This window comes from Leucopleurus acutus, assembly GCF_964270905.1.
Source record: "Leucopleurus acutus genome assembly, chromosome: 1".
NCBI classification, from domain to species: domain Eukaryota; kingdom Metazoa; phylum Chordata; class Mammalia; order Artiodactyla; family Delphinidae; genus Leucopleurus; species Leucopleurus acutus.
In genome coordinates this window covers 173,842,719-173,869,523 of record NC_139142.1, presented here as the reverse complement: position 1 = coordinate 173,869,523, position 26,805 = coordinate 173,842,719, and the positions used below count along the sequence as shown (strand labels likewise).

General features: G+C 35.7%; 1 protein-coding gene across 11 annotated transcripts in view; it reads right to left on the bottom strand.

The window, feature by feature from the left end:
• Positions 1-26,805, bottom strand: part of ZMYND11 (zinc finger MYND-type containing 11) — a 137,095-nt gene that overhangs the window by 78,488 nt on the left and 31,802 nt on the right. For all 11 annotated transcript variants that reach the window (XM_082842306.1, XM_082842305.1, XM_082842300.1 and 8 more), the window contains exon 2: positions 2,955-3,089. In XM_082842306.1, the coding sequence (XP_082698432.1) occupies positions 2,955-3,070 (116 nt within the window). In that variant the 5' untranslated portion in view covers positions 3,071-3,089. The remainder of the gene's footprint in view (positions 1-2,954; positions 3,090-26,805) is intronic.

The following is a 26,805-nucleotide window of genomic DNA, read 5'->3' as shown; positions in this document are numbered from 1 at the left end:
CAAATGACAAAAAAAAAAAAAAAACCTAATTGGTTGCCATTAGAGGATGTTATTGTGAAAACTGGTAAATAAAAGAATCAGTTATTCTAGCTTTCTGATATGAACGATACCACATGGTAACCATATACTACATGATGGGAAGTTTTTGTCCTTATAGAATTATTCCAGTTAAAAAAGAAAAGATAAAACTAGATTATCACTATATTGCAATCCTTAATGAATTATTGGATCTAGCCACTGCATACCAGGCTTAGTACTAACCTCACCAGATGAAATACATTATGGCCTCCTGAGGGCAGAACACATCACCACCTATGAAGAAGTCTCACCCCCACCCCCAAGCCTTAGGATCAACCATTAATTTCCATGAGATGCAAAGGAATGAGCAGCAGGTTAAAGTACACCACAGGGATGAAACCAGTGAAGGCAGGCTATAAGAAACAACAGAGCAAATGAACCAGGTCCTTAGATAAATAAATTGCAAAGGAAAACAACAAAAAAAGATGAATGAGAAACCTATAGATTAAAAGTGACTTAAAAGACATTTTAAATAAAAACAAGCAGAACTAAAACATTATACAGAGGTAAACTACGGTGTTTAGGATGTGCCAGGCTTCAAAATATAAAGAGCCATGACCCCAAAGCCCAAAACTTAATGCGTGACTGAAGCTGTACAGTTTGTATTTTTATGGAGTCACTCACCTGTCAAATATAGAATGAAACTTAATGACTACATATACATTCTTCACATCAACTCTACTAAAGCCTTCAGTAACTTAAGATATTTGGATAAAGATTAAAGATACCTCTATGTTCAGACTTAGTTGTAACTAAGCAGAGTACCTTGATTTAAAATTAATCTAAAGCTTGAAAAGTATTTACCTATTTAGAATACAGAATAAGATTATTAGACTTTAAAGCAAAAGATCTGACTTCCTGTCATGGTCCAATTCTTCTTCCTAACTTACCTTGGCAAGGGTTACGAGCAAGGAAATTAACACTGCTGAGAAGCCAAGGCACTGGGCTAGGCAATTATCTAGACAGCTCCTTCCCGGGGCTGACGGTCTGGCAGGGAAATAATTACACATGTGACTAGTGTTATGAAAGAAGTACAAGATGCTCTAAATGCACCCCCGTAATAAAAAGGAATATGACATACTCTCAGATGAGATGAGGCAGAAGAAACACTGGGAACCACTCAAACACTTACCCTCTGATTTTCTCAGTATTTTTTTCATCTTTAGATAAGACTGATGAAACAATGACTATTTGGCAGGTAAATGAATTTATTCATATCTATCTTAAGATCTATGGATGGACCTTAGGACAGGAAGGTAAATAAGCCTTGGCACCCTTAAGGTTGTACTGATGAGGAAAGGAGGAGAGAGAATGTTTATGGACAACCATTGTGCACAACGAGAAGAGGTGTGCAGTGCTGTCAACAGCCTCTGCATCGCTCACAATTTAACATGTACACACGTTACAGTCATCCAAAGACTACTCTGACACCCATATCAGCAACCTTGTCAGCCAAACTCTATACGTGTCACCTGGAGATTCCCACAGCTTCCTAGAGAATGTCCCTAGAGCTTTCAGAGAAAGATGCCATGCGTTAATAAGAAGTAATAGCCTGTAAAGTTGAAATAGCTCAGTCAAGATTAAATGACTTTAATTTAAAAAATTAAATCCAAAGATTTCTACATTCTTCTGTAAGTAATTTTTGATATACATAAACTATGGGTTTTTTAAAAATCCCAACCACAGGAAAATACTTAAGGCTTTTTTTCCTTTGAGGTTGTTAAAAAAAAACTTTTATTCCAATATCACCAATATTAAAAGTAATTTAATTATTATGTACTATTTATTTTATTCTTATTTTCCACATAGCTGTTACCTTTTTTTTTCCCCTTCTATTCACCTATAGGAGCTAGGAGTTGTACATGGACAACTTTAAAATATTCAAAGGGTTAAATATAGAGTTAAAGCAATATACAGCATCATCTTTCTTTCTCATGTCCCTTCCCTCTCAAGTAACCTTTATAATCTTCTTCACTAGAATATGGCTAAGTGACAAAAATCTGATACTTAACTTTGTTACTTATTAATAACGACAAAAATAAGCACTTAATTAAATGGGCTTTCGTAAATCATCTGTTTTCCATTTTTATAGGTAGCATCTAAAGAATGTGTTGGAGAATAAGTATAAAGAAATTCTGTTTAAATTACGAAAAAATATCAAACATTTTAAAAGATTAACTTTATTCCTTTAAAAATACCAAACATAACAAAATCAAGTTCTATTTGAAGACTCCCTTATAATTAGTACATAACATGTAAATAGAGTATTCATACAGTAGTCTGATTTTTTTCTATTCTGAATCTTGGACTGCCAAGATAAACAGCATTGGAAAATAAAGAACTTTCTTCTGTCAACTGAAGATATATATACTCTAACTTCTAAAATATAAAATGAAATTGTTAAAAATTCTTGGTTAGTGTGCTACAAACTAGTAAGATGTTACTATACCTACACCAAGCTATATGGTAGCATATATTATTCATACATTAAAATGAATAATGAACAGTAGACTTTTAGATAGCTTACATAAAAGCAAGTGATTAACTAAAAGCCTTTTTAACAAAAGACTTAAATAAGGACTTGTTTTCAAGAGCTAAAAAATTTTTGAGAACTATAAATCTATTAGTGTACTATTGGAAATAGTACACATTGATACTTTACTTATCTAATATTCATTTATACAACCTCTAAACACAAGTTGCTTGTGTATGTTTCAGTATTTATTTCCCTAACAACTTTATACTCCTGTAAGGCAAAGTATCTAGTACTTTGTAATATATGTTAATTAGCATAATAAATAAATAATCTTTGGACCTTTTCTCCCAAAGTCTTATATAAAATTTTACATAGACTTTTTTTGTTTAAAATTACTTACTTTGTAATACGGTCAATGTTGGCAATTTGCTTCTGATTCCGTATAATCTCAATGGCTGCCCAAAGATGCTGGATAGCTTTTGTGTCCGCCTGCCGTCTTTTTGTTAAGCGTGCCATGACCTGTTTACTCCTTCAGCTGTAGCAATATACAAAAACATAAGGGAAAAGCACGGGTTACAAAATGAATTATCATCAATATAAGTAACACTCTCAGCACCTCAATATATAGTATGGCCAACTTTTTATTTTATTTTCTACCATCCACATCACCAATTACTCCATAAAACTTTTCACTTCATTACTTCACAAAGAATGACACTACAAGACCAACAGTAAAAAAAAGGTCTTCCCAAGAAGAATGAGTGGCCATCTTATACCAATATGTCAAAGAAATATACATTTAAAATTTATTATAAAGCAAAAGTGTTACTATATAAAATTTCATTTTTGATATTACATTGTGTGTAATTTGACAGATCAATGCAAAATGGAAATTAAATGTCCGAATTAGAAGTACTTTAGTTTATTATACTCATGGTTTAAATATTTTAATTCAATATAGACATACGGATAATGAAAACAACATTCCTTTTTTTAAAAAATAAAACCATAAACAGAAAATATAGAATAGTTGTTTCTGGCTGAGGTGTGAAAGGCTGGGGGTTGGTATACCAGAGGATGACATGGATGGACCCACATTATTAGAAATGTTCAGATGCTTGGATGAGGTGTTGGTCATTCATTATGTTATTAGGAAACAACATTGCTAATTTATTCAAATTTCAATATTCTGAATAGACTGAGGAAAATGGCCACCAGCTGTGTTCTGGCAAGACTGGGGGTAAAAACGGAGTCGCAGTCTGAATGTCTGATGAGAGATGGTACTGTAAGAAGAGGCCACACGCCTGGACTCTCCACTGGGCACAGAGGGACCTGTTAGGCACCGAGACACCTGACCCCTAAATCATACAGGTTATGATGTTGAGGCCCTTAGACATAGGTAAACATCAAAGTTTTGGGGATGGCTGAAATCTCCTTGACCTGACCTTTCCTATCTTTTAAGAGGAGAGAATAAAAAGGAAAATTCATTCTTAGCACTTCATTGTATTCCATGACTGGCCAGGAGAACCTCATGAATCTTTTTCTCCACCTCTACATTTCTTTTCACAGCTAAGTCAATTCTCCTTCTTTCTCCAAAAAACCCAAATAAAACCAGCAGTTGCCATTAAAGCTTAACTAGAGACTCTCTTCTGGTGAGTCTAGGATCAGTTAGGCTCCTGAAATAAGAAAGTGCTTTTCAGAATTACAAAACAATTAAGAATCAAAAACAACAGCAGCATTCAAGTTTTAAAGAAAACTTAAGGAAAATTAGTTGGTTCAGTATAGACTTCAATATAAAATTAAGAGATTTTTTAAATTATTATTATTATTTATGAATGTCTCTGTTCTATAAAGTAACCACTTTAAAATGTACAGAAACTTCTCAGTTTAAGTGCACTTGTATAGGAGTGTCAACTTTCCAAATCTGATAAGCAATATGGTATGGAATTTATTGGTAAGAATATAAAATGTTAGAAAGTGACATCTAATGGTGAACTGTAAAAATACAACTTGTCAGATTATACAAATACTCGGATAAAAGAACAAAATTTCAGTCATTCTTGCACACTTAAAAAAATGTTGCCTATTTTGTGTAAGGCAATAGCTAAACACAATGAAGTCTTTTAAGATGTATGAACTCTAGTCCTTGACAGAAAAAAACATAAAACTCGCAAAGGCAATTTGACATATACATGGAACTACTAACTGTAATGTCATATATGACATAAATGGTACAAAACATATGCTGCGAGAATTCAGACAAAACAGTTACTACTTCTAGCTTAAGTAACACTACAAGATGGTAAATATGTGGGAAAATACAAAATTTCTTAATTTCTTGAAAAGATAATTGGCTGTTTAAAGCAAACAAAAATAATTGTTAGGTATCATTAGGTTTATAACATATGTAGAAGTAAAATATAGATGACAACCCAATAGCACAAAGGAGTGGAAGGGGTAGTAAGTAATTATATCATTGTAAATTCTTACGTTTTATGTGAAATGGTATTTATTATACTAATTCAAGAGGAACTATGTTAAATCGAGGATGCGTATTACAATCCTTGGAACAAACACTAGAATACAAACAGGTACAGCTGACATATATATAACTCAACTGATGTTTTCAAAATACATATAAAGTTAAGAATAGTTTATTCAGAAATACAAAGATATATAATGGCAAAGCTAACATTTACAAATACTAAAATAAATAGCAAATATAACTATTTACATAACAACCAGAAGAATATAGTAGACTAGTAGCAGAAATTCTAAAAGTGATGTCACTTAATTCCTAGAAATGATTAAACTGAAGATTAAAGAATTAAGCAATGCTACACTTCAGGAAAACAGATGTAAAGTTAAAGCCAAAGATTTTTGACATCTACCTACACCGAGTCACACAGGTAGATATGCCTGGTAATAAAGGTACACCATAAAGAACATGCTCATAGTTATAGAACACTGCAAAGATGCAAACCCAAGTCAGGTGAATACAGTGAAGCTTGGATGCATGTTATAAAAGTACCAAAACAACCTGACTTATTAGGACAAGATCTCTTTAAAGTACAATCACTGAAATTCTCCTTTCTTATGAAATCTAAAATCATTCATTTCAGGCATGCTTGTTACATGTTAGGCATTCTATGCTCTGGGAATATAATAATAAGGTAAACAAAAATCCTTCCATTAGCTAGTAAATATGATTAATAATGTGGCTAGATATAAGAAGAGTAATTTAGGTGTTTGTCAATAAAAAGAAAATCTTAGAAAATTAGTTTGTTATATTCTAGGCACCTACAGCTTATCATATAAGGCCTTTAATTTATTTTGGCCAAACCAAACTTTAGTCTATTGTACCTGAATGTATATTATATTTCTACTAAACTGAACTACTCAAAATTTCTAAATGTGTCCCCAAACTTCATAACTCTATTCCTTTGTTTAAGCAGTTCTGTCTGTCTAGAATGTTCTCCCTGCCCCTTTACTAATTACTAAAAATTCCCTGTTCTTTCTAGGACTTACTACGATGCAAATGTTGCTGACCAATGCTTTCACAAGAATCATACTAAATTCTCTTGTGTCTTCTAACTGTAATTTGTTTATTCATCTCTTACAAATGTATTGCCTTGTACAAATAATTTTAAATTCCTAAAAAGAATTTATTAATTCAAGTAAGGAAAAGACGTGTCTTATTTTTCATCTGTCTTCCAAGGTGCACAGCATAGTTATGAACATGATAAACTTTTGATATGGACTTACAAAATTAAACTTTTCCAGTTATATTATATAAACAATAAAGTCCCAGAGTAAGCCTTCGTTTATGTTATATCAAAGATTAAGACATCAAAAAGAAAGATCAGAAAACTTGTAGAGATACACAATATAGTCCTCAATCTTTTTTTTTTTTAGCTCCAACACATCTGAGGAATATGACAGACTCACAGTGATTCTCAAGAGTTCTATAGTTTAAAAAACAAAAACAAAAACTTCCCAGTAAACTTACCAATTTCGTTTATTGCGGTAAAATACACATGAAATGTACCATCTTAACCATTCTTAAGTGTACAGTTCAGTGGTATCAATACATTCACATTGCTGTGCAGCCATCACCACCATCCATCCCCACAACTCATTTAACCTTGTAAACTGAAATCCTATACCCATTAAACACTAACTGCCCATTACCCACCCCAGCCCCTGGCACCCATGATTCTACTTTCTGTTTTTATGACTGTGATGACTCTAAGTACCTCAAAGAAGAGGAATCAAGGATTTGCCCATCTGTGACTGGCTTATTTCACTGAGCATAGTGTCCATTAGATCCACCCATACTGTAGCGTACTGCAGAATTTTCTTCCTTTTTAAGGATGAATAATATTCCATTGCATGTATATACCACATTTTCCTTATCCATTCATCTGTGGATGGACACGTTTTAGCTATTGTGAATAATGCTGCTATGAACATGCGTATACAAAATATTTCAAGACCCTGCTTTCAATTCTCTTGGGCAAATACCCAGAAGTGGAATTGCTGTATCATATGGCAATTCTATTTTTAATTTTTTGAGGAACTACCATACTGTTTTCCATAGCAGCTGCATCATTTCATATACCCACCAATAGTGCACAAGGGTTCCAATTTCTCCACATTCTCATCAACACTTATAATTTTGTAGTTTTTTGACACTAGTTATTCTGATGGGTGTAAGCTGGTCCAAGTAACTTTGGCAAGCCTCCAGGCAATACCGGTATTCTCTATCCTTACAAATCCAATTTAATGCAATCCCTTCCATCTATGTAAGTACCTTGTTTCCTATCATACAAATGCTACAAATGGGGGAAAAAAGATAAAAGAGAAAGCAAATCAGGAAAAATTTATAAATAAGTAAAATGAAACAAGGAATTTTTGGTGACACATACATATATGGGGAAACTTTTTATTGCAAGGAAATGATAAACATGATAGGACAAGAGAATAGTTGAGGGGGGCAGGAAAAAGAGGCTGCATTGAGGAGGAACACACTGGGAGAATACACAGCATCAAATATGTTCTGATTTTTACTTCTGGTGGAGGGGTGCAAGTTTTTGTTTTATTTTTATGTCATCTAACAAATATATAAATATTTTAAAGTATTTACATCAAATAATGCATAAAATTTAAAAATTAATCTCATCGTATAATGTGCATTTCTTTGTGACTTAGTTCAGGTTAAAATTTTTCCAAACTCTACTAGCAATTTGAAGTTATTTTTTATTGATAGTCTATTCATGCTATTTTCCCATTTACATATTAATTTCTTCACATATTAAAGTTATTCACAAAATACCTTTGTCTGTCTTTTAGTAAACATCAAATGAAATTATAATGTTGAAATCTAGCTATGTATTCCCCTTATGGTCACCTTTAATGATTAGAAGTCCTTCCACACTCAAGTCTGAAAAATATTCAATTGTATTTTCCTCTTTTATACAATTTTTTAAAATAATGACTTCTTAATCCATCTGGGAATAACTTTTTTTTATATATCTTTATTGGAGTATAATTGCTTTACAATGTTGTTAGTTTCTGCTGTACAACAAAGTGAATCAGCTTTATGTACACATATATCCCTATATCCCCTCCCTCTTGAGCCTCCCCTCCCAACCTCCCTTTCTCACCCCTGTAGGTGGTCACAATGCACCTAGCTGATCTCCCTGTGCTATGCGGCTGCTTCCCACTGGCTATCTATTTTACATTTGGTAGTGTATATATGTCCATGCCACTCTCTCACTTCGTCCCAGCTTCCCCTTTCCTCCCTGTGTCAAGTCCGTTCTCTACATCTGCATCTTTATTCCTGCCCTGCCACTAGGTTCATCAGTACTGTTATCTGGGAATAACTTTTCTAAGGTATTAATATTAATAAGCTTTATTTTTTTAGAGCAGTTTTAGGTTTACAGCAAAATTCAGCAGGAAATACAAAGAATCCCATACCCCCACACTCCCACAGCCTCCCTGATTATCAACATCCCAAACCAGAGGGCACATGTCTTAAAATCAACAAACCTACAGTGACACACCGTTATTACCCAAAGTCCATAGTTAACTGCTGGTGGTGTACATTCTATAGGTTTTCACATACGCATAAAGACATTAAAATGCTATACAGAATAGTTCCTCTGTCCTAAAAGTTCTCTGTGCTCCATCTAGTCATCCTTCCCTCTCCCCACAATCCCTAGCAACCATTAATCTTACTTCTCTGCTGTTTTACCTTTTCCAGAATGTCATATAGTTGGAACCATACGGGATATATAGCCTTTTCAAACTGGCTTCTTTAACCTAGTAAAATGGATTTAAGGTTCCTCCATGCCTTTTCATAGCTTGATAGCTCATTTCTTTTTAGTCCCGAATAATGTTCCATTGTCTAGATGCCCCTCAGTTTATTTATCCAGTCAACTTGAAGGACATCTTGGTGGCTTCTGTATTTTGACAATTATGAATAAAGCTGCTATAAACACCCTTGTATAGGTTTCTATGTGTAAGTAAGTTTTCAGCTCTTTTGGGTAAATACCAAGGAGTATGACTGCTGAATTGTACACTAAGAGTATATATTTCGTTTTGTAAGAAACTGACAAACTGTCTTCCAAAGTGGCTGCACCATTTTACATTCCCACCAGCCATGAATAAGCGTTCCTACTGCTCTACATCCTCATCAGCGATCGGTGTTGTCAGTGTTTTCGATTTTAGCCATTTTAATAGATATAGTGGTAAATCAATGTTGTTTTAATTTCCAATTCTCTAATGACATATGATGTTGAACATCTTTTCATGTGCTTATCTTCCATCTGTATATCATCTTGGTGAGGTATCACTTCAATTCTTTTGCTCATTTTTTAATCAGCTTGTTCATTTTCTTAATGTTGAGTTTTAAGACTTCTTTATATATTTCTACCAGTCTATGGCTTGTCTTCTCATTCTCCTGACACTGTCTTTCACAGAGCAAAGGTTTTTAATTTTAATGAAGTCCACCTTATCAATTATTTCTTTCATGGGTCATGTCTTGGTGTTTTATCTAAAAAGTCATCACCATATCCAAGGTCATCTAGGTTTTCTCCTGTTATCTTCTAGGAGTTTTATAGTTTTGCATTTTACATTTAGATCTATGACCCAGTTTGAGCTAATTTTAGTGAAGGACATAAGGTTTGTGCTTAGGTTCATTTTTGTATGTGTGTGGTTGTCCAGTTGCTCCTGCAGCATTTGATGAAAAGACTTTGCTTTGTTGCATTGCCTTTGCTCCTTTGTCAAAAATCAGCTGACTATATTAACGTAGGTCTATTTCTGGGCTCTCTATTCTGTTCCATTGATCTATTTGGCTATTACTTCACCAATACCACACTTTTAATTACTATAGCTTTATAACAAGTCTTGAAGTTGGGTAGTATCAGGCCCTGATTTTGTTCCTCTCTTTCAATACTGAGCTGGCTATCTGGGTCTTTTGCCTCTCCATACAAACTTCAGAATCAGTTCATCGATATCCACAAAATTATTTCCTGAGATTTTGACTGGGATAGCACTGAATCTATAGATCAAGCTGGGAAGAACTGACACCTTGACAATATTAGTCTTCCTATTCATGCACAAGAGTTACCATTCCACTTATTTAGTTCTTTGATTTTGTTCATCAGAATCTTGTTTTCCTCAAATAACTCTTTTGATAATATTTTTGTTAGATTTATACCTAAGTATTTCATTTGGGGGATTCTAATGTAAATGGTAACGTGTTTTTAATTTCAAATTCAACTTGTTCATTGCTGGTATATAGGAAAGTGATGAGACTTTTGTATATTAACTTTGTATCCTACAATCTTGCTATAATCGATTATTTCCAAGAGTTTTTTGTCACTTCTTTTGTATTTTATTCATAGACAATCATGTCATCAGCAAACAGAGACGGCTTTATTTCTTCACTCCAAATCTGTATACTTTTATTTCCTTGTCTTCTCTCATTGCATTAGCTAGGAATTCCGAACAATGTTAAAAATGAATGGCGACAGGGGACATTGTTCTTGATTTTAGTGGGATACCTGTGAGTTTCTTACTGTTAAGTATGGTGTTAATGTAGGGATTTTGTAGATAGTCTTTATCAAGTTAAGGAAATTCCTCTCTATTCCTAGTTTGCTATAAGTTTTAATTATGAATGGGTGTTGAATTTTGTCAAATGCTTTTCTGCATCTATTGAAATAATCACATGATTTTTCTTCTTTAGCCTGTTGATGTGATAGATTATGCTGACTTTCAAATGCTGAAGCAGCCTTTCACACCTGGGATAAATCCCACTTAGTCGTGGTATATAATGTTTTTTATACAATATTGGATTCAATTTGCTAATAGTTTGTTCAAGGTTTTTACATTTATGTTCATGAGATTGGCCAATGGTAGTTTTGTTGGGGTTTTTTTTCTTCTTGTACTGTCTTTGTCTGATTTGGATATTAGGGTAATACTGTCCTCAAAGAATGAGGTAGAAAGTATTGTCTCTGCTTCTACCTTCTAGAAGAGATTGCAGAGAACAGGTATAATTTCATCCATAAATGTTTGGTAGAATTCATCAGTGAACACATATGGGCATGGTTCTTTCTGTGTTTGAAGGTTATTAATTACTGATTCAATCTCTTGAAAAGATATAAGCCTACTCAGATTGTCTACTACTTTTTTTTTTTTTTTTTGCGGTATGCAGGCCTCTCACTGCTGTGGCCTCTCCCGTTGCGGAGCACAGGCTCCGGATGCGCAGGCTCAGTGGCCATGGCTCACGGGCCCAGCCACTCCGCGGCATGTGGGATCCTCCCGGACCGGGGCATGAACCCGTGGTCCCCTGCATCAGCAGGCGGACTCTCAACAACTGCGCCACCAGGGAAGCCCTGTCTACTTCTTTTTGTGTGATTTTTGGCAGATCTGGCCTTTCAAAGAATTGGTCTATTTTACCTAGGTTATCAAATTATCAAAATTTTCACCAGTTATTCATAATATCCCTTTATTATCTTTTCATGGTCCAGAAGCAGTAGTGATTGCCCCTCTTTTATTTTTGATATTAGTAATTTGTGTCTTCTCTTTTTTTTTTAGTTAACCTATCTAGTAACTTCTGATTTTACTGATCTCTTCAAAAAACTAGCTTTTGGGGGCGTCCCTGGTGGTGCAGTGGTTTAGAGTCCGCCTGCCGATGCAGGGGACACGGGTTCGTGCCCCGGTCCAGGAGGATCCCACATGCCGCGGAGCGGCTGGGCCCGGGAGCCATGGTCGCTGAGCCTGCGCGTCCGGAGCCTGTGCTCCGCAACGGGAGAGGCCACAACAGTGAGAGGCCCGCGTACCACAAAAAAAAAAAAAAAAAAAAAAAAAAAAAAAGAACACCTAGCTTTTGTTTTGATTTTTTCTATTGATTTCCTACCTAAAATTTCATTGATTTCTGTTCTAATTCTTATTTCTTTTCTTCTGCTTACTTTGAATTAATTTCCTCTTCTTTTTCTTGCTTTCCAAGGTAGAAGCTTAGATTGCGGATTTTAGATCTTTCCTCTTTTCTATTATAGACACTTCTCTCAAAGCACTATTTTCACTGCATCCCACATTGTGATAAGATGTATTTTCATTCTAATTTAGTTCAAAACTTTAAAAACTTTCTCTTGAGATGTCTTCTCTGACCTGTGTGTTGTTTAATTTCCAAGTATTTTAGGGTTTTGAGCTATCTTTCTGTTTTTGATTTCTGGTTTAATTCCATTGTGGGCTAACAGCAGACATTGCAATGATTTCCATTCTTTTAAATTAATTCAGATAGACCAGAATGTGGTCTGTCTTTGTGAATGTTCCATGTGAACTTGAAAAGAATGTGTATTCTGCTGTCATAGAATGAAACAGTTTATAGGTATCAATTATATCCAATTCACTGATATTGTTGTGAAGAATTCAACTATGTCCTTACTGATCTTCTGCCTGCTGGATTTGTCCATTTCTGACGGGGGGCGGGTGAAAAGTCTCCAACTATAATACTGCATTCATCTATTTCTCCCCACAGTTCTATCAGTTTTTCCTCATATATCTTGACACTCTGTTGTTAGGCACAGAGACATTAAGGAATGTTATATCTTAAGAGTATTGACCCCTTTATTATTATGTAATGGCCCTTTTTATACCTGATGACATTCCTTGCTTTGAAGTCTGCTCTGTCTGAAATTAGTACAGCTACTCCTACTTTCTTTTGGTTAGTGTTAGTATGGTATATCTTTCTGTATCCCATTTCTTTCAATCTATGTGTGTCTTCATATTTAAAATGGGTTTCTTGTAGACAACACAGAGTTAGGTCTTGTTTTTTGATCCACTCTGACAATCTCATCTTTTTATTGGTATAGACTACTGACATTTAAGGTAATTGATATAGATGGATTACTAGTATCTCTCAGATTTGTTACTGTTTTCTATTTGTTACCTTTGTTCATTGTGCCTATTTGTCTTCCACACATTCTGTCTTTTGTCATTTTAACTGAGAACTTTATATGTAACAATTCTCTTTCTTACCATATTACACTTTTTTTTTTTTTACTTTTTTTAGTGGTTGCAATATACATTTACAACTAACCCCATGTTTATTTTTCTGACTCACAGGTAGTACAAATACCTCATATCCCATGTAGAACAAATACCTCATAATATAAAATGTTCCAATCTCTCTCTTCCAAACCCGATATTGTTTCCTGTCATTCCTTTCACTTATGCATAAACATACAAAAGCATGTACAGTTGACCTTTGAACAACATGGGTTTGAACTGTGCAGGTCCACTTATACATGGATTTTTTTTCCCCCAATAAATACTACTGCAGTACTACATGATCTGCAGTTGGTTGAATCCACAGACGTGGAAACGCAGATGTGGAGGACCAACTGTAAAGTTATATGCAGATCTTCCACTGTGTTGGGGGGCTGGTGACCCTAACTCCCACATTGTTCAAGAATCACTGTACATGCACATAAGCACACATAATCAAAAACACTGTTGCTATTATTTTGAACAGATCTTTTAAATCAATTAAGAATCAGAGGGCTTCCCCGGTGGCGCAGTGGTTGAGAGTCCGCCTGCCGATGCAGGGGACACGGGTTCGTGCCCCGGTCCGGGAAGATCCCACATGCCGCGGAGCGGCTGGGCCCGTGAGCCATGGCCGCTGAGCCTGCGCGTCCGGAGCCCGTGCTCCACAACGGGAGAGGCCACAACCGTGAGAGGCCCGCGTACCGCAAAAAAAAAAAAAAAAAAAAAAAGAATCAGAAAAATAAGTTTATTTTACCCTCATTTACTCATTCCTCAATACTCTTCTTTTCTTTACGTAGACCTGAGTTTCGGACCTGTATCGTTTTCCTTTAACATTTGTTGTAAGGCAGTTGCAAAACTTTAACATTTGTTCTGGCAAAAAACTCCATCAATGTTTGTCTAAGAAAGTATTTCCCCTTTACTATTGAAGGATAACTTCACTGAGTACACAAAATTCTAGGCTGGTGGGTTTTTTCCCTCAACAACTTAAATATTTCATTCCACTCTTTTGGCTTGCATGGTTTCTAAGAAGTCAGATGTAATTATTACATTTGCTTCTCTATAGGTAAAAGGGTTCTCTTCTGCTGGCTTCTTCAGGATTGCTTCTTTTTCCGTAATTTTCTTAAGTTTGAAAATGATATACCTAGGTGTAGTTTGGAGGGCATCTATCCTGCCTTTGGAGGGCATCTATCTTGCCTGGTATTCTCTGAGCTTCTTTTATTTTTTAATATCTTTATTGGAGTATAATTGCTTTACAATGTTATGTTAGTTTCTGCTATATAACAAAGTGAATCAGCTATATGTATACATTCTCTCCCTTGAATGTAGTTTGGTGTCTGACATTAATTTGGGGAAATTCATAGTCATTACTGCTTCAAATATTGTTTCTGTTCCTTTCTCTTTCTTTTCCTTCTGGCATTCCTATTATGCATATGATACCATTTTGTAGTTGTCCCACTGTCCTTCATGTTCTGTTTTACTTTTTTTCAGTCTTTTTCGTTTTTACTTTTCAGTTTTGGAAGTTTCTGTTGTCATATCTTCAAGCTCAGATGTTCTTTCCTAAGCTGTGTCCAATCTACTAATGATCTCACCAAAGGCATTCTCCATTTCTGCTATGGTATGCTTGCACTCTAGCATTTCTTTTTGATCTTTCTTGGAATTTCCATCTCTTTCAGTATACATGTAATCTTAAATATTGTCCACTTTTTCCATTAAAGCTCTCAGCATATTAATCAACTTTTTAAAAAATTCCTGTTCTGATAATTCCAACATCCCTGCCATATTGACCCACGTTCCAATGCTTGTTCAGTCTCTTCAAACTGTTTTCTGCCTTCGAGTATGCCTAGTATTTTTCTGAAAGGCAGACATAATGTATTGGGTAGAAGGAACTTCAGTTAAAGGCCTTCAGTAATGGGAGGGAGTTGAGTATTTCACTTCCCCAGGTCAGTTAGGCTCTAACCAAACACCAGATGGTTAGGCTCTGGTAAAACAGTTTCTCATGAGGGCACACCTTGTTAAGAAGAACAGAATGCTCTGGCATATTTAAAGCTGGTTCCTTGTGCTTACCCACGATGGAATCATGAGAGGATTGTTCTCCAACAGTCTCTGTGAGAGTCTGGTAGAACTCCTAGAGGAAAACCCCACAGAAGTGTGAGGAGCCCCTAAGACTGGGTCCCACTGGGTTTTTCACTCAGACTTGTCTGCCCTGAGCCTCCAGCAATTTGCCAGTTACATCCAGGTCTCATTACCCCAGCACTGGTTCCTGCAGAGGTTTCCGTTGGTGGGTTGTTGTAAGTTGTGATTCTATCTGCCTTTCTGTCTCTCCAGCTTCCGTGGCAGCAATTCGTCCTGGGGCCTCACTTTTCTCATGGATCTCAGTAGATTTGTTGATTTTACAGTTCTTCAGTTCATTACCTGCTATTAAGATAGAGTGACAACTTCTAATCATCTTACATGTCCAACCAGAAACTGTGGAATTACTTTTTGAATATGACTTAAGATGAAAATATATGTCTTCATAGAGGTCATCAATTGTAGTAGCACAATTTATTGAAAGATTTCTTCCTTCTCTAATGGAATGTGATACATTCCTAAATTATATATTAAATTCTTATCTATACTAGCATTAGTTTCTTTGATGTGTTTGGTCTTTTGTTAGTATCCCATAATTTTATTTAACTTGTTTTATTATTATTATTAAGTTAAAGTTATAATTATCAAGTTGTATTCAGTTATTATTTATTATAGCTTATTATAAGTTACATATATAAAAGTTATAATTTGAATCAATTCCATGTTGTCTTTCATTGCTACATAATTATTTCATATGTGAGTATTATCTGCCCAACATTATCAGTTTTTTGAAAGAAGGCCGTATTTTAAAATTTCCTTATGTCCCTAACAAATTCTACCACAAACTGTACACTAAAACACTTACTCATTGAATACATTCCCCAATAAGTCTTGAGGGAAAATAATAATAATAATACAGGGAAGAGGAATAAAGCTAGCCTTTAATAATGATAAATGGTTGACTAGGTCTTAAGTAGACTCAAGAACCTCCAAAACAATCAGTTGCTGCCCAAATTCCATATGTGACAAGCAGAGAAACAAACTTACAGGAGGAGTTCTAGATGATGCAGTTATTAGACACAGACTTTAAAATAATTTTATACTTGATATGTTCAAGAAATTAAAAGATAATTCCAGCAGAGAACAAGAAGCAATAAAAAGAAACTAAATGGAAAGGACAGAACTGAAAAACTACAATACCTAAATCACTAAACTGATGGGTTTCGCATCAGATTAGATACAGATGAACAGAAAATTGGTGAACCTAAGAACTATTTCAAAAGAAAATATCCAGAAGAAAGCATAGAGAAAACAAGAGCATAAGAGACATATGAATACGATAATAAGGCTTAACTTATATTTCACTGCAATCCCAAGAACAGAGAAAAGAAGGGAGCAAAATTAACTTTCAAAGAGACTGTGGCTGATAATTTTCCATTACTGACAAAAGATGTCAAGCAACAGATTCAACAGTCATTACCAGAAAGCAAAATCAGATTAATGCAAAGACAACTACACCTCGGCACATCACAGTAAAACTGCTGAAAACAAAAAGACAAAAAGAAAAAATATTTTAAGCAACCAGAGGAAAAGTCATAATGCCTTCAAAGGAGCAATAATACAACTGCAAGTTGACTTCTCAACCAAAACAACAAGAGTCAGAAGATAATGAAATAATATCGTCAAAGTGCTCAAAGGCTGTAACTGCCAACCAAAAACTCTATGCCTGCAAAAAAGAAAGGTAAATAAGATATAGTTTATATAAACCAACACTTCATCACCCGCAGTTCAACAATACAGAAATTAAAGATGTTCCTCGCGCAGAAGGAAAAGAATCCCAAATAAAAAGTCAAACTGCAAAAAGGAACTGACGACCTTTATACACTGAGAACACAGTTACTACCTCTAGAGTAATCAATAAAAGGACAGTAAAATAATGAATACCTACCAAGCTTTTGATGGGGAAAAAAATAATACAAAATGCTTTATCAACACTACCGCCAATAAAGAAGAAAGAAAAAGGAGTAAGATATATAAAAGCCATATATTATGATGATATATTTAAACCCAAATATATCAGCAATTACATTAAATCTAAACAGAGAAGCTTCAATAAAAGATGGCAATTTTGAGCCTGAATTAAAAACTATGATAAAACAGAAATCTAGCTACATGCTGCTTGCAAAAGATACATCTTAAATACAAGGACATAAAAAGTTTGTAAAGAAAAGAGTAAAAAAAGAACAAAAGTACCATGCAAAAATATCAAAAAGAAAGTTGGCAAGAGTGTAATAATGTAAAGTATTGTTAAGAAAAAAGAGGGTCACTTCATAATAATAAAAAGATCCAGCTTATTAGGAAATGTTCTAAATTTTATGTATTTAACATAATCTTATAACACATAAAGCAAAAACTGACAAAACTGAAAGAAAAAAATAGGCAAATCCACAATCACAACAGGAGATTTTTACATACCTCTCACAACCACTCATAAAACAAAGAAAAAATTACTAGGTATATAAAAGATTTACAAAAACATTTAACAAATTTGACCTGATATATACAAACCTCTGCAGCCAATACCTGCAGAATACACATTCTTTTCAAATGCACATGGAATTTTTACAAAATTGATGTGTCGGGTATAGCAAGTCTCAACAAATTTCAAAGGATTGAAATTATACAGTCTGCTCTCTGCCCACAATAGAACTGAAAAAGTCAGTAACAAAAGATAGCCAAAAAAAAAAAAGGAAATTCCTATGTTTCTGAAAGCTAAAAAACATATCTCTAAATAGTTAACTTTAAAACTTCACAATAAAAAAAAAAAAAAAACTTCACAATAAAAATCAGGAAATATAATGAAGAAGAAAAATGAAAACACTAATTGTCAAAAGTTCTGAGATGTACTTAAGTTTATTGCCTTAAATGTGTTAATAAGAAAAGGAGGGGCTAAAAGCAGCTACCTCAAGAAATTACAAAATAAAAACTCAAATCAAAAATGTAGAAAAAAATTACACACACACACACACTAAACAGAAATCAATGACCTAGAAAACAAACATACAAGACTTCCCTGGTGGTCCAGTGGCTAAGACTCCATGCTCCTGATGCAGGGGGCCCAGGTTCGATCCCTCGTCAGGGAACTAGATCCCACATGCTGCAACTAAAAGTTTGCATGCCACAACGAAGATCCCACCAAATAAATAAATAAATAAATATTTTTTTAAAAAAAGAAAACAAATATACAAAAGAGAGATTCACTAAACGGAAAAGTTGATTCTTCAAAAGGGCAAAATTGACAAGCTCCTGGTGAAACCACTAAACAACTACCAAAAGAGTTGTTTTTATTTTCATAACTCTAGGAGGTGGATCCCAAAAGATCTTGATGCAATTTATGTCAAAGAGTGTTTTGCCTATGTTTTCCTCTAAGAGTTTTATAGTATCTGGTCTTACATGTAGGTCTTTAATCCATTTTGAGTTTATTTTTGTATATGGTGTTAGAGAATGTTCTAATTTCATTCTTTTACATGTAGCTGTCCAGTTTTCCAAGCACCACTTATTGAAGAGACTGTCTTTTCTGCCTTGTATATTCTTGCCTCCTTTGTCATAGATTGACCCATAAGAAACAGAAAATCTGAATAAGCCTACATAACTATTAAAGAGGTTGAATAATAATTTAAACCCCCTCCCCCACAAAAAAAAAACACTCCAGAACCAGATTGCTTCACCTTAGACTCCACCAAACATTTCAAAAAGAAAAAAACACCAATCTTATAGAAACTCTTTCTGAGGAAAGAAACATGTACAAATTTGTGATATGAGATCAATGTAACCTTGAAATCAAAACATGACAAAGAACACTAGGGAAAGTAAAGTTAGAGACCTATCTCATTCATGAACATGAATGCAAAAATCCTAAATGAAGTACTAGCAAATCAAGTTCAGCAATACACAAAGAACAATACAGTGTGACCGTGTTTGTTACAGTCATAGCCATTCATACATTAATAGACTTAAAGAAAATAACCATATAATCAGCTCAATAAATGCAGGAAAAAACTGAATAAAACTCTTCATTATAACCAAAACTAAAAGCAAAATAGGAATAGAGGGGAAACGCCTTAATCTGAAAAAGGGTACCCCTATAAAACCAACAGCAGAAAAACCATACTCAATGAAATGTTGAAAACTTTCTCTCTGCAAATGGGAATGTGTAATGATATCATACTCACCACTTCTATTCAACATTGTACTAGGCTCTTTCCTTAATTTCTCTCTCTGCTCTTCCATTGTTAGTGTACAGAAATGCAACAGATTTCTGTGTATTAATTTTGTATCTTGTAACTTTACCAAATTCATTGATGAGCTCTAGTAGTTTTCTGGTAGCATTTTTAGGATTTTCTATGTATAGTATCATATCATCTGCAAACAGTTTTACTACTTTTTTTCCAATTGGGATTCCTTTTATTTCTTTTCCTTCTCTGATTGCCATGGCTAGGACTTCCAAAACTATGTTGAATAAAAGTGGCGAGAATGGACATCCTTGTCCTGTTCCTGATCTTAGAGGAAATATTTTCTGCTTTTCACCACTGAGTATGATACTGGCTATAGATTTTTCATATACAGCCTTCATAATGTTGAGGTATGTTCCCTCTATGCCCACTTTCTGGAGAGTTTTTAATCATAAATGGGTGAATTTCCAGAAAGAGAAATTAAAACAACAATCCCATTTACCATCACACCAAAAAGAATAAAATACCTAGGAATAAACCTACCTAAGGAGTCAAAAGCCCTGTGCTCCAAAAACTGTAGGACACTGATGAAAGAAATCAAAGATGACACAAACAGATGGAAAGATCACGTTCTTGGACTGGAAGAATCAATATTGTCAAAATGACTATACTACCCAAGGCAATCTACAGATTCAATGCCACCCCTCTCAAACTACCAATGGCATTTTTCACAGAACTAGGACAAAAAAATTTTTAATTTGTATGGAAACACAAATGACCCCAAATAGCCAAAGCAATCTTGAGGAAGAAAAATGGAGCTGGAGGAATAAGGCTCCCTGATTTCAGACTATACTACAAAGCTACAGTAATCAAAACAGTATGGTTCTGGCATAAAAACAGAAAGAGATCACTGGAATAGGATAGAAAGCCCAAAAATAAAACCAATGCACCTATGGTCAATTAATCTACAACAAAGGCAGCAAGAATATGGAGGAAAGACAGCCTCTTCAATAACTGGGGCTTGGAAAACTGGACAGCTTCAGATAAAAGAATAAAATTAGAACATTCTGTAACACCATACACAAAAATAAACTCAAAATGGATTAAAGACCTAAATGTAAGACCAGATACTATAAAACTCTTAGAGGAAAACATAGGCAAAACACTGACATAAATTGCATCAAGATCTTTTTGGATCCACCTCCTAGAGTAATAAAAATAAAAACAAAAATAAACCAATGGGACCTAATTAAACTTTAAAAGCTTTTACACAGCAAAGGAAACCATAAACAAAAAAAAACCCCACAGAATGGGAGAAAATATTTGCAAACAATGCGACAAGGAATTAATCTCCAAAACATACAAGCAGCTCATACAGCTCAATATTAAAAAAAAAAACACAATCAAAAAATGGGCAGAAGACCTAAACAGACATTTCTCCAATGAAGACATACAGATGGCCAGAAAGCACATGAAAAGATGCTCAATGTAGCTAAATATTAGAGAAATGCAAATCAAAACTATGAGGTATCACCTCACACCAGTCAGAATGACCATCATCAGAGTCTACAAACAACAAATGCTGGAGAAGGTGTGGAGAAAAGGGAACCCTCCTACACCGTTGGTGGGAATGTAAACTGGTGCAGTCACTATGGAGAACAGTATGGAGGTTCCTCAAAAAACTAAAAACAAAGCTACCACACGATCCAGCAACTGCACTCCTGGGCATATATCTGGAGAAAATTCTAATTTAAAAATATACATGCACCCCAATGTTCACTGCAGCACCTGCTTACAATAACCAAAACATGGAAGCAACCAAAATGTCCATCGACAGATGAATGGATAAAGATGAGGTACATATATACAATGGAATATTACCCAGCCATAAAAAAAGAAAGAAAGAATGCCATTTGCAGCAACATGAATGGACCTACAGATTATCATACTATGTGAAGTAAGTCAGATAAAGACAAGTATATGACATCACTTATACAGAGAATCTTAAAAAAAAAATGATACAAATGAACTTATTTACAAAACAGAAACAGACTCACAGACTTAGAAAATAAGCTTATGGCTACCAATGGGGAAGTTGGGGGACGGATAAATTAGGAAGAGTTTGGGATTAACATATACACACTACTATTAAAAAGATAATCAACAAGGACCTACTGTATAGCACAGGGAATTCTACTCAATATTCTGTAATAATCTATGTGGGAAAAGGATATATGTACATGTATAACTGAATCACTGTGCTGTACATCTGAAACTAACAAAACTTTGTAAATCAACTATACTCCAATATAAAGTAAAAAAAAATTTTTTAATTGTACTGGAGGGACTTCTCTGGTGGCGCACTGGTTAAGAATCCACCTGCCAATGCAGGGGACACAGGTTGGAGCCGTGGTCCGGGAAGATGCCACATGCCATGGAGAGCGGAGCAACTAAGCCCATGCACCACAACTACAGAGCCTGCACTCTAGGGCCCACCTGCTGCAAACTACAGAGCCCACACACTTACAGCCCCGTGCTCCGCAACGAGAGAAGCCACTGCAATGAGAAGCCTACGCACTGCAACAAAAAGCAGCCCCCGCTCAACGCAACTAGAGAAAGCCCACGCAGCAACGAAGACCTAACGCAGCCAAAATATAAATAAATTAATTAAAATTGTACTGGAGAACCTAGTCAGTGCAATAAGACAAGAAAAAGAAATGATACATATGGACTGGAAAAGCAGAATTAAAACTACCATAATTCAGAGATGACATATTTCTATCTATAGAAAAATCCCCCAAAAATCTACAGATGAATTATTAAAATAAGTGACTTCAATAATATAAGTGGATATAAGGTATATATAAAGAATTATTTGGTTCTGTATACTAGTAATGAACAATGAGTAAATGAAAAAAATTAAAATTTTATTTACAATGTTACCTTAAAAAGTCAGATCTAGCAATAAATCTAAAGATATGCAAGATCTCTATTCAGAAGGCCTTAAAACATTATTGAAAAAAGTAAAAATAACCTAAATAATAGAAAAATACAACATATTCATAGATTAGAAAACTAATATGGTAAAAAAAAAAAAAGTTAATTCTTCCCCAAACTAATTCACAAATTCAGTTCAATTCCAATCAACAGGCTAGTGGAATTTTTGCTGTGTAAATTAACAAACTGATTCAGAAGTTGATACGGAAATGTAAACAGCCAAGAACGACCAGGAACAAAAAAAGATATGAATAACAAATAAGTAACAAATAAGATATAATTGGAAGATCTGATATCATATATCAAGATTTATTGTAAAGCTACAGTAATTAATAAGACAGTGTCCAATAGGAATAAGAACACTCATATAAATTCATGGGAAGGAACAGAGAATCTGGAAATAGACTCATACATATATGGACACCTGATTTATGTGACAAAGATGGCACAGCAGAGCAACAGATTTAAGACAACTATTTCTACAAACACTGCTGGGTTGGGATTCCCTGGTGGTGCAGTGGTTGAGAGTCCGCCTGCCGATGCAGGGGACATGGGTTCACGCCCCGGTCCGGGAAGATCCCGCATGCCGCGGAGCGGCTGGGCCCGTGAGCCATGGCCGCTGAGCCTGTGCATCCGGAGCCTGTGCTCGGCAATGGGAGAGGCCACAACAGTGAGAGGGCCGCGTATCGCAAAAAAAAAAAAAAACACTGCTGGGTCAATGAGATTATCACTATGGCGGGAAAAAATCAATCAAACCTTACCACAACAGTTCGGAGGGCAATTATGGAATGGTGATGAAAATCAATGTGTTTGTCCTCCACCTATCTGTGTATTTTATACTACTTCAACTAGAATGCAGACTCTGTTTTCAAGAAATTTCCAAATTAACATAATAGTACATCTATTCTTTAAGTGATGCTTCCCTTCCTCTAGTCACTAAAACTGAAATAAACCACAAAGAAAGGAGATGTGGGCTCAAACCACGGTGGGAAGTGAGGATGTCAGGAGCCTCCAGAAACTATGATCTGCCCACCAAACAGCTCTTACTTGGAAAACCTCAAACTAAGGTGCTTTGGGTTCATTTAATCTTTTGGCCTTATGTTCTAAGACCTGATATTCCATGCCTAAATGGAAAAATGAAGCCTCTGAAATGTATACTTTGTACTTAATCCCTGGCATTTGATTGTTAGATCTGTAAATAGATCAGATAATTTAAAAGACTCTCACTTTAAAAATGTAATGGATTGGGCTTCCCTGGTGGCAGAGTGGTTGAGAGTCTGCCTGCCAATGCAGGGGACACGGGTTCGAGCCCTGGTCTGGGAGGATCCCACATGCTTCAGAGCAACTAAGCCCCGTGAGCCATAATTACTGAGCTTGCGCGTCTGGAGCCTGTGCTCTGCAACAAGAGAGCCCGCGATAGTGAGAGGCCCACGCACCGCGATGAAGAGTGGCCCCCGCTTGCCACAACTAGAGAAAGCCCTCGCACAGAAACGAAGACCCAACACAGCCATAAATAAATAAATAAATAATTTTTTAAAATGTAATGATTTATTAGAATAATCAAAACTACAACGAGATACCACCTCACATCCATTAGGATGTTTTACTATCAAAAAAACAGAAAACAACAAGAATTGGCAAGGATGTGAAGAAACTGCAACCTTTGTACAGTTGGTGGGAACGTAAAATGGTGCAGCCACTGTGGAAACAGTATGGTGATTTCTCAAAAAATTTTAAATAGAATTATCATATGATCCAGCAATTCTACTTCTGGGTATATACCCAAAAGGACTGAAAGCAGGTTCTCAAAGAGATATTTGTACACCCATGTTTATAGCAGCATTATTCGTAACAGCTAAAACATGGAAGCAACCCAAGTGTCCATCAATGGATGCACAGATAACAAAATGTGGTCTACACACACAACAGAATATTACTAATCCTTAAAAATGAAGGAAACTCTGCAATATGCTACATGTATGATCCTTGAGGACACTATACTCTGTGAAATAAGCTAGTCAAAGGAAGACAAATACTGTATGAATCCACGTACATGAGGTATTTACGGTAAAAATCACAGAAACAAAGTTTAATCGTAGTTGTCAGGGGTTGGGGAGAGAGCGGAGAGTTATTATTTAATAGGTATAGGATTTCAGTTTTACAAGTTTAAATGAGTTATAGGGATGGATGGCTGCACAAGAATGTGAAATATACATTTTTAAATGGTTAAGATGGTAAATTTTACATTATGTGTAGTTTACAAGAAAAAAGATTTTTAATGTAACAAATTGTATGCCTCTGTGTTTACTCTTGGTTTTCATGAAATCAACGGCCACGTTCAGAACAAAATCTGAAAACAGTCCTCTCGTTCTTATCTATCACAAATCCTCACCCCTAACATTTTCATAGAAAATCTTCCCCAGTTGCTATTACCCAGGAAAGGAAATAAAATATTCCATTTGTGAATTTGAGCTATGGCCACTTACAACCAGGAAGAGCAAACCTGACTTCACAAAAGGTTAAAAAGGAAGAAAGAATCTGGTTCATTTACAGATCTAACAATCAAATGCCAGGGAATAAGTGCAAAGTATACATTTCAAAGTGGAGGGGAAGGAAAGAGGGAAAGGGAAGGATGGAGGGAGAGGAAGGCGGGGAAGAGAACAAAATTGATTAAAAAAAGCAAAAGAAAAGGAAGACCAACAGGAGCTGTGGAAAATAATGGGCTTTTTAAGTTGCCCTGGTTACAGTATGCAGAATGTATCAGAGAGGAGAAAAGATCACCAGCACTTAATTTTGGACTAGGAATGAGGGAGAGGTAAGTGTCAAGGTTTCTGGCTTACATGGCATGCTGTATTGGGGTGTTTGCAATTGAGATAAGGAATTTAGGATGAAGAACAAGTTTGCAGAAGGTAGTGGTGTGTGCATTGGTTTGGGGGCTTACAAAGTTCTGGTTATCTTTTAGACATACCAGGGGAGATATCAGATAGGCATATGGAGAGAGGGCACAGAGAAGTTGAGAACATGTGTTGAAGATACAACTGTGTGAGTTACCTACATAAGTGCACTAACTGAAACCATCACTGTAGATTAGACTACCCAAGAGAATTTCGTAGAGAGAACATGGATCAAGTCTCGAGGAACCCAACATCTAAATATTAGATAAAGGACATTTAACCTGGGGAGAGGATGCGTGACCAAACAAGTAGGAGCAAATCTAGGAGAGCCCTCTTAAATCAGTGAAGACAGAATTTCAAGAAGTGCAGACTGCTGCTGCTGAGTCAAAAAGCAAAAAGAATTTAAAATGTCCACTAGCTTTAGCAAAATGTTGGTCACTGGTGACTACAACAAGAGCTGTTCTGGTGAAGTAGTAGAGCCCCAATCCAGACTGGAGAGGGGTAAGGAATAAGTAGGAGGTAGAGAAATAGAGAACAGAACTCTCTCCAGAAGACTGACCAAAAAAAAAAGGGAAGGAGGCACATGGAGAAGTAGCTAGAAAGAGATGAGAGGTCACCTGAAGGTCTGTGGTTTATTCAAATTTTATTCTCATTTAAACTAAAATAATACACGTACATGATTTTGTTTTAAATTAAACAGTCCCACCCCTTGCTACCCCAACTCTGCTACCCTGAGGCAATCACTTTTAGTTGTTTTTGGTACTTACCTCAGTATTTACAAATAACACAATTATCCTACCCTTATTTATTGATTTCCTGCTCTATGTCATTTAATCTCTTTCACATACACACCTCCCCCCCCTACACACACACACCCTTCCTTTTAACTTTTCGAGAAAGTTAGACCCCTACCTCTGATTAAATCAGTATCAGTGATTAAACTATTAGGAGAACCCAAACATGTCCACAGCTAAGACGAGCAGTTTCCTCCTCTCTATGCACTGACCAACACATTCAACTGCTCCAAACCTTAACCTGCCTCCTCAGCTCCCAGGAACCTCAGCCTCTGCTTGGCTCCATCAGGACAGTTTTCACAAAGAGCAGGGTGATTGTGGAACTCACCTCCTAAGCTTCTTCACCTCAGGGATCACAGTCTTACATTGCCTACTATCCAGTGCCTAGGAACTCATATATCCCATATATCTCATCCAGCTTCACAACTGTTTATGATGGGAATGCAAGCCTGGTACCAGTTCCTCCATCATGGCTGGAAGTGGAAGTCTAAGCTTCCTCCTAATACCCCTGTTTTTAATGGGGTATCACCCATTTTCAGGTGGGACTACTTCACAATTGCTCTGGGTGCCCTTTATAGAAAATACAATTCAAGACTTCTCAGTACAGGACAGGGTAGTGACATGGATGAAGGTGCTGGAGGAGGGAGCTGGGCATAGAACTGTACACACTAGGATGAATCACCCTACTCTTACTGCCCCACCACACACAC